At 32.7% G+C, this 9607-nt stretch overlaps 1 protein-coding gene across 1 annotated transcript in view; it reads left to right on the top strand.

Annotated features, from left to right (window-relative positions):
* The window catches only part of LOC117173792 (gonadotropin-releasing hormone II receptor), a 133148-nt gene that overhangs the window by 16645 nt on the left and 106896 nt on the right, over positions 1-9607 (top strand). The window contains exons 2-3 of the mRNA XM_033362435.1: positions 3542-3817; positions 6157-6305. Of these exons, the coding sequence (XP_033218326.1) occupies positions 3590-3817; positions 6157-6305 (377 nt within the window). The 5' untranslated portion in view covers positions 3542-3589. The remainder of the gene's footprint in view (positions 1-3541; positions 3818-6156; positions 6306-9607) is intronic.

The raw sequence follows: 9607 nt of genomic DNA, 5'->3' as shown, positions 1-9607 counted from the left end.
TTTTTTCCTAAAACCTGCCTGACTTTCCCTGAGCAATCTCTTTTCTTCTACCCATGCCCCTAGTCTTGCATCCATTATAGCCGCTAATATTTTGTAACCTAACTCTAGTAGCGAAACTCCTCTGTAGTTTTCCGTGTCGTCCTCGTTTCCATTCTTAAACATTGGTACTGTTCTGGCTGTCTCCCATGCTTTAATCATAACTCTATTTTCCCATAAGTCGTTTATTACTTCATGCATTTCTGTCGCCCACACTTTTGGCATCCCTGCAATAAATTCTGTTGGTACCCCATCCTCCCCAGGCGCTTTTCCTCTTTTCATTTTTTTATGCATTCACAGAATTATTTAAACTCTATTTTTCCAATAAGTCCCTTTTCGGTTTCATCTAGATGTTTTCTACTGTCCGCTGGAGCTCCCCCGTTTTCAGTCTTACTTCCCTTACCTTCTTTGTCCCTATCTCTCGCTGATTCTTGATTATTCTGACTTTTCTCACCCTTGCTTCCTAGTAGCTTTTCAAAATGAGTTTTCCATTTTTCTAAACTAATTTCTTCCCCTTTGACGTTCCCTCTGGTCTTTGGTTTAAATTTTCTAATTGCGCTCCAAAAATCGCCTGATTGTCTACTATTTTCTACTTCTTTCCAATTTTCTTCATTTCTTTGTCTCCTTTTTTCCTTGTATAAACTTTTTAACCTCTTTTTTCATACACCAATTTCTCCCGCTCCGATTCTCCCTTTAACTTTAGAAACATTTTTAAGGTCTCCCACACTTTTTCCCTCTGTTCTTTGCAATCTTCATCGAACCAGTCAATCCTTTTCTGAAAATTATTGCCGTGGGGCCCCACCATCCTTACCATTCCTACTTCTTTTGCTGCTTTTTTTATACTGTTCATTATTATCTCCCATCTGTCTTCACTTGTTTCCTCCTCTACTCTCGTTTCCCATAGTTCTTTAATTTTTTCCCTGAATTCTTCTGATTTCCCTTTGTCCCAAAATAGTTTTTCCGCCTTATTTATATTCCGTCCTCTTCTCGGTTCCCTTTTTTCGTATAATGCTGACCCCGTGTGAGAGAGTCGGAAGGTGACCGGTAGGTGATCCGACTCGATTCTCGCTTCAACTTTTATTTCCGATATTGGGTTTATCCCCTCGTCTTCTTTTAAAATAATTAAATATAAGACCGATCCCCCCGCGTCGCAAATATGCGTGAATCTGCCTTTTCTATCGCCCTGAGTACAACGATTAAGGATTTTTAGCCCGTGTTCTTCACAAATATTCAAAAGTTTTTTACCCTCGGCGTTCACCAACTCGTCCTCCGCGTTTTGCAGATTTTCATTGCCATTCGCGTACTGCATCTCTGGGCTCTCCTCTGTGACCCTACTTACTCTAGCGTTCCAGTCACCTATCATTACCAAGCATTCATTTTCTCTGCTTGCCTTTTCTATTAATTTATATAGATTTCCACGGATTTTAGAAATGCCTTCATTGTTATAAACAGTTACAATTTTTAGTATTTTTGATTCAAATCTTAACTTATTGTTACTAATTACAATTCCGTAGTCCCATTCTTTACACTCCCAATTGTCTCCCACCCAATTTTTCTTAATTCCTATTAGATGCCCTTCCTTTGCTCTCCCCTTATTATGAACTTTTTCTGCCGCTTTTGTTATCCAAATAAAATCTTTAACTAGCTTTTTAACAAATTGTTCTTCCGACTCTTTCAATAACCAAGTTTCTTGTAGTACAATTAATTCAAAACCCTTTAAAAAATCCCATGCCTGCCCTACCTTATTTGCTCCCGAAATATTCCATGACACACCTCTGATGTTCTTAGGGGCCGTGGATACGAAAAAAATTCTTGCTGTTTCCCACTGCTTTCCCATGTCCTGCTTCGTCCTCAGCTACATTCGTGATCCACTTCTGTATTTGAAGCTCTCTGTCGGTCAAGTTGTCCGAAATCCAGATGTTAGTCACTCTGAATTTGGATTTTCTTCTCATTATGGACATTTTGTCTCTCCAAGATGCAAGTCCACCAAAAACTCTTCATTGTTGAACCTGATTCCTTTGACCTCTGCTACTACACCAATTGTCCTTTTAAGGGCCGATTTTATTTCTCCCTCTACGTTTCTCCCGGTTGATCTGAATCCTCTGATTATGACATGATTTTTTCTGTCCCTTCTTTCTTTTATTTCTCGGTCCAGCTCCTTTTTCGTCAGCTTTCCGGGTCGAGAATCCTTATTCTTTTCTTGATACTGAACTTCCTTGTCTCTGTTGTCCTGTCGTCTTCCCTGGTCCTTTCTAGGATTTCATAAATATTTGAAGTTTCTCCCTCCCCTATTAATTGAGTACATACTTCACCATTTACGTAACCTTTTTTAGAGTTTGCCAGCTTATCTTTCAGATTTCTAATTTCTTCTTCCATGTGTTTCTTTTCTGCTACCCAAGCCTTTTCTGAAGTTGAGACGGCTGCTTCCCATTCTGCTTCTTTTTTAATTGTCCTGTTTTTTAAGGATTCGAATGAAAGCTGTAAATTGTGATATTCCTGAGCTATCTTGTCTATTTCTTTTTTCCCATTCGCATTCTACCACCCCTTCAATAGGTCCGAAATTGCACCTGCCAAATCCATCTCCTTTTTTCGAATGTTCTCGCCTGTCAACTCATCACTGTCATTAATTTGTATGAAAAATCTAGCTATGCCTCTAGTATCCTTTTTTTCTAATTGAGTAATCATATTTTGGGCCATTTCATCATGGGGTTTGCTTATAGGATGTGTCCCTTTCTCTTCATTTCTGTCAACCACAAGATTATTTGATTGTAGCTGAGGTAACTCTTGATTTTCGGCCACCACATCCGTTAAATCCTCGCTCAAACTTCTATCACATCCCTTGCCGCTTCTCCATTCACTTCTGCTAGGTGATCTAGTTATTTTTTCCCTTCTTTTGAACACTTTATTCGTCAACCCTCCCCACTCTATCACGCTCGAGTTGGCTTGTACGAAGTCCGTGATTTTCCTGGAGCTCGTAATTCCTTTCTCCTTTTCCTTAATCTCTTTCTTTGGTCTTCCTCGGCATTTTTTCACCGTCGACGTCGACTGCTTATTATTTTCACCTGACAGCTGTTCGATGTCATCTGCTTGTCCATTCCCATTTGGTGCTGCCCTCTCTCTGTCATCAGCCGAGTCGGAGTTTAACTTCGTCACCTCCTCACTCCCGTTCAACATAACCTCTTCCTTTTCGGAGGGTTTCATTTGATCCATATCTCACTAGCTCTATAGCTTTAAAACTATGAATAATACTTTTGCTGATAACTTTTTTCGCGCACTGCCCAAATTTTCCACTCACCAGACCACCCGCATAAATTTAAAACTATAATCTCTCACTTTTTCGGCGACATTTCCCGGACGCGTGTGCAACGTTTCCAACCCAACCGGAAGTCCCCGCAATTAATTATATTTTATAGTAGTTCAAATTAAAAAACATATTTTGATTTAATAATTGGACAATAACGTAGCCCTCTGTTCTATTACTTAATAATATAAAAATTATTTTTAGTTCACTTGTGATAAAATCGATGTGGAATTCAGTAATTTGATTGAATCAATGGAGGATAATTCAACGATGGCGGACAATTCTTCGACGAAATTGGAACTTCCAATCGATATGCAATTTAATGATGGGCATGTCGTTAGCATAGCAACATATAGTGTGCTAATGGTCATATCAGCAATAGGAAACTCGACTGTTTTGTTTCTTATCAGTCGAAGAAGAAGAAACTCAAAAACGAGAATCAATACGATGCTTATGCATTTGGCCATTGCAGATTTATTGGTAATTAAATTTTTTATTATTTGAAAATGTTTATAAAATTTAAAAAAATTAAAAATAGAGCAATTGAAGGCTCGGTAACAAAAGCGAACGAGCGCTCGAGCAGTAGCAAGGAGTGGGGATGACGCGCAGAAAACGTGACGAAAGAGAGAAGGGATTCAGTCCCCCCTTTCGTCGCGATTTCTTCGCTTCATCCCCACCCTTGGCTACTGCTCAGCGCTCGTTCAGTGCTGCTTTTCGAGTCTTGAACTATCCAAGTTTTTTTCAATTCTTATGAATTCACTCAAATCATTTATTTAATTAAACGAATTATCTAAAAAAAAAGAATCGAATTTTAAACTCAAAAATATTACTTTTCCATAAAAAAGATTATTTTCTACTAAACAGTTAAATTTTATTAAAAATTGTTTAATTTCTAACAGAAAGTTAAATTTTCAACAAAAAATATAAATTTTCACAAAAAGTTAATTTTGAGTCAAATAGATGAATTTTCTACAAAGTTGTTGAATTTGAAACTAAAATGTCAAATTAAAAAAAAAATTTTAACAAAAATGTTCAAAATTCAACCGAAAAGATGAATTTCGGCTAAGAAAAATTAATTTGATAAAAATAGAATAGTTAAATTTTCAACAAAAAACATGAATTTTCTTCCAAATAGTGGAATTTTGAACTTATAAAATATAAATTTTCAATCAAAACTTAAATCGTTAAATTTTTAGATAAAAAATTTTTTTTAACCAAAAAAACATATATTTTCAGCAAAAAATGAAATTGTTAAATTTTTAAATGAGAAAATTACTTTTTGACAAAAAAACAAACAAACAATGAAATTACAAAAAAAAGAGAAGTCTTTAATAAAAAAAAATATATTTTACCAAAAAGAATCTATTTGATTAAAAAATCGTCTTTTTTTGTAGGAGATTATTCTTTTTGCTTGAAATTGCATCTGTTTCGCTGCAGATTAAAATTTTATTGTTGAAATTTTATTCTATTTCTTGTAGTTTGCAATTAATTTTTTTTTCATCACAAATTTAACAGTTCCGTTGTTCGCTGAAAATGTATTTTTTAATTTGTGTATTTTTTTGTTAAATTCGTCTCATTAAGATTCACTTTTTTAGTAGAAAATTCATCTTTTTTTAATTTCCCTTTTTGTTAAAAATAAATTTTTTCATCTGAAAATTTAACGACTCTATTGTTGGTTAAAAATTTATCTTTTATAATTTCAATATTCAACTATTTGGTAGAAATATCATGTATTTGATTGGAAATGTGTCCTTTTGGTTACAAAATTAATGCTGTTTGTTCAAAGTTAATTTTTTTGGAAGAAGACTCATCTCTTTGGTTAAAGATTTCATGATTATTTAATTAGAAAATTAATATTCTTGGTCAAATAATAATATTTTTGCCTAAATGTTGAACTGTTTTGTTAAAAATAACTTTTTTTTTGAAAATTCCACATTTTAGTTTTTTTAGTTGAGAATTAATTTTTTGTATAAAAATGTAACTATTCCAATTTTAGTTGAAAGTTCTGATTTTTTAATGAAAATTTATCTTTTTTACTTTAAAATTTAAGTGTTTGGTTGAAAATTAACTTTTATTATGAAGGCTCATATTTTTCTTTGAAAATTCGACTTTTTGGTTGAAAATAAATCTATCTTTGAGAAAATTAAACTATTAAGTAGAAAATGATGTATTTTGTTCAAAAATAATATTTTCGGGTAGTTTTTTTAGGAGGAAATATCTCCTTGTTGAGAAATTGATCTTTTCGTTGGAGAATTTAACTATTTAATTGAAAATTCATCTTTTTCAATGAAAATTCAATTACTGGGTTCCAATTAGGACTTCTTTATTCAAAAATCAGTTTTTTGAAATTGAATGCTTTGGATACAAATTGAAAATTTTTGTTGAAATCTATTTTTTTTGTTAAAAATTAATTTTTTATCTTAAAATTTAATGATTACATCTTAAAAAGAAAATTTCTTTCTCAGTCCATTTTTTGAAGAAAATTGATCTTGTATGACAGCAAAGTCGTATTTCTTGTTTGCAAACGAAGTTTTTTTTTGTTCAAAATTGAACTAAAAACCTTCAAAATTTTCTAAACTTAACGTGATTTCCTTTTTAACTCCCTCAATTTATTTTATAATCCCCTTCAATTCCTTTGATGTTTCTTGAATTCTTTGAATATTTTGCATACTTTTAAATACTTTGCATATTTTCAAAAATCTTAAATTACTGGTATTCTTTTGAATTCTTTGAATTTAAATTTGCATATATTTGAATCCCTCAGTTTTCAAATTAATGTAATACAAAATACCGATCTGTAAAAATTTTCTTCTTCACAGGTAACTTTTTTAATGATGCCTCTTGAAATTGGATGGGCAATTACTGTATCCTGGAAAGCAGGAGACGCAATGTGCAGGATAATGGCGTTTTTCAGGATATTTGGATTATATTTATCATCCTTCATTTTAATTTGCATAAGTATAGACAGGTACAATTTTATATAATTATTTTTTGAATTAATAAATGAGACGATGGTCAATCTTGCACCAGATACCTGCGTACTGTTCCCCCACTACGCGGCCTTCCCTCCCTCAACCGAAATGCTGGTGCTGAGCTGTCGAAACGAAATTTAAAAAAAACTGTATTTCATACAGATTTGATATGTTTATACTTCATATTATCTTCTGTCACATTTTATTCTTCAAAACGGTAAAATCTGGTTTGCAAAGCGCGCGCTTTTTATGATTTCTGGTTCCGGTTTAATCGTGGCCTATCAAAACAGTGGGAATTTGTGTCACAACCGGCCTCCTGCCTCGACCGTGCATGAGTATGCCGTAGTAGTTCTCAGGGGAAATGTCGGTCAAACTAATCCAACATACGGCGCCACAAAAAGTAGTTCTGACTTTTGCATTGAATTAGAAAAGTTATATGTCCCAATTTGGGCGAATGCAAGGATTTGCTTGGCGTATTTTGTTTGTAAAAGTATCTTAAATCGTATAAATCGATAAAAGTTCCTAATACCGCACAGTTTGAACATTTTTCATCAATAATTTGTCTCCTTATCGATATAAATCAACAATTTTTACTGAACAATAAAGAATATTTCATGCGTTACCGATGAACCTATTTGGGCGAATGAATTTTTCCTCTGATCCAGTTTGGGCGAATCAAATGTCCCAATTTGGGCAAATGACGCCATGTGTTATTTGCTACAGTAGATAAATATCGCCATTGATAAAAACTGACTCCTAATTTAATTTGTCATTAGGAATTTCACAATTATAACGTAAAATTTTTTTAGCGTAATAAATGACGTAATTAAAAGAAAAAGAATATTTTTATCGTTTGCATTTTTAAATTGGCTATCTCATTGTTGTTGTAATCGTTTCCCGCACATTTTTATCAATTATTCAATACAAATGCATAAAAAAACAGGTATCACAACAGGGCAAAGCTTTCAGAATTGAAATAGTGTGCTTGTTATCTTAAAGAAACTCGTAATTTTTATGTAACCATGTTGTTTGTAAATGCTCGCACAAATTCCTCCAGTCGTTTTTTTCCGTCCGTATTAGGGCGGAAGGAAATATCCGAATTATCCATTAGTTTTCATTAAATATTGAAGAACATATTCGTCAAGCTTATGATTAATACTTACTTTTCCATGAAAACATTCGCGCCAAAACAATTTTGGAGCACTGTTGAAACGAAAAACTAAGCAGCCTGTCAAGTCGCGAACTAACAAGCCGAGAGTAATGTTATGCTCGATCGGCCACAGATGGCGACACGCGTGACCATGTAACGTTTAAAGAAGACGAATACGTAATAAAATGACTATACGGGCATGTGGTACTTACAGTTTCCCCGGTTTAAAAAAAAAATGAAAATTTTTAAACACTGAATTCGGAGATAATAATCTGGAAATTATTTATGAAATAAACTTTTTTGATTGTCTGTACAAAGTTTTAGGCCAAAATATTGTGTAGTTTGGAAGTAACGCTCGGGTGAATTGTAACATACATAACCTCGAAATATAAACGCACGGTGTTAGCAATATTAAAAATTTTTTGATAAAAAAACACAAACAAAGTGTGTGGGGACGTCCGTTAGCATTTTCGCTATCGTTTCCCAGATTTTAAAGGCAAAATATTTCTTATCCTAGGAAAAAAGCCAGGGGAATCTAACATTGAAAAAATCGATACTATTTCCTAAGCGTTATGCAAATTAATCACATTTTGATAAATTGAAACTTTTTTGAATTAACCTACGAAGAAAGTGTTTGGGGACGTCCGTTAGCATGTTCGCTATCATTTCCCAAATTTTTAAGACAAAATATATATATTCTAGAAAAAAGCCGGGGGCACCTAAAACTGGTAAAATCGACAATTTTCTAAGCATCACATGCCCATAAATCCTATATCAAAAATATCTTAAATCCATTCTAGAATGTGAATAAACTATTACTAGTGTCATAAACTTCAAGATTGCCACGGATTTACCTACAGTATGTGCGCATTCGCACAAACTGGGTCACTCGCCCAAAATGGGACATTTACCTTTCTTTTGAAAATTTTGAAAATGTTCAGAAAAATAAAAAAAAAATTTTTCTAAAGGATTAGGAAATTTTATTTAAATTCATCACTAGATATCAAATATATTAAGAAACTATATCAGTTCAATTTTTCGAATGAACAAAAATTCAAAAAGTTTAAACTCTTTCAAAGAAGAAAAATTTTGTATGAGTTTTAGAAATTTTTGTAAAATTTTCTGGCACGCATCAAAAAGACTTGCAAAGTATCCTAATGACATTTTTAAATTCAATAAAACTACAACAAGTTATATATTCGTCAAAGCCGTAGGTGCTTTTAGCACCTTCTTTAAAAACAAATAGAAAAAAATTGTCATTTACAATTTATGGCTGTAATTCCTCATAAGTTTAAATCACAGTTTTCGATTTAATTTATAGTATCTAAGATATTTGAAAAAATTTAGTTAAAGTGTACGCGTTGGAGTCATAAATATTATTAATTTTTTCATTAGCTACATTAATCATTTTAACAATAAATAATTTGTTTACCTTTTAAAATAATGAAATGAATAATATCACCAAATAAATGATAGAAATGTAAAGTTTGAACTGCTTTCCAAATGTATCTCAAAATTAAATTTTATTTATATTAAACTACATATTTCCATAACTTTTTCTTTTTTTAAATAATTAGTTACTGTTACACTTATTTTTTCATATTTTTTCTGTTCATTTGCAAAATGCATCAAGTTTTTAAAATTATTTTTGCTTTTTCTTAATGCAATTCAATGCAAAAGTCAGATCTACTTTTTGTGGCGCCATCTGTTGGATTAGTTTCACCAACATTTCCCCTCTAGATTGTAAAAGAACTACTACACCACACACATACACGGTCGAGGCAGGGGGCTGGTTGTGATACAATCTCTCACTGTTTTGATTAGCTACGATTAAACCGGAAATAGAAATGATGAAAAGCGCGCGATTTTCGAACCAAACTTTACAATAAATTTACAATTTTGAATATTCATCTAATTATTTGAATGTTGAATATATTTGTTAAAAATTAATTTTTGGTTAATGATATTATCAGTATACTATAAGTCGTCGAATCCGCATTATTTGAGTCCATTAAAATTGTATTCAAATCAGTCACTTTTGACGCACCCAAAGGGGGAGGGTCGGTAAGGCCGGTTTTTGGCCTAATTTATTTTTGGACCAAAAAATCTGAAAAAATCATGGTAGTATCTTATAAGTATCCCGAGTCG

The sequence above is a fragment of the Belonocnema kinseyi genome, chromosome 5 (genome assembly GCF_010883055.1).
Source record: "Belonocnema kinseyi isolate 2016_QV_RU_SX_M_011 chromosome 5, B_treatae_v1, whole genome shotgun sequence".
NCBI classification, from domain to species: domain Eukaryota; kingdom Metazoa; phylum Arthropoda; class Insecta; order Hymenoptera; family Cynipidae; genus Belonocnema; species Belonocnema kinseyi.
The sequence above is the reverse complement of the archived record's forward strand: the minus strand, read 5'-3'. Positions and strand labels throughout refer to the sequence as shown.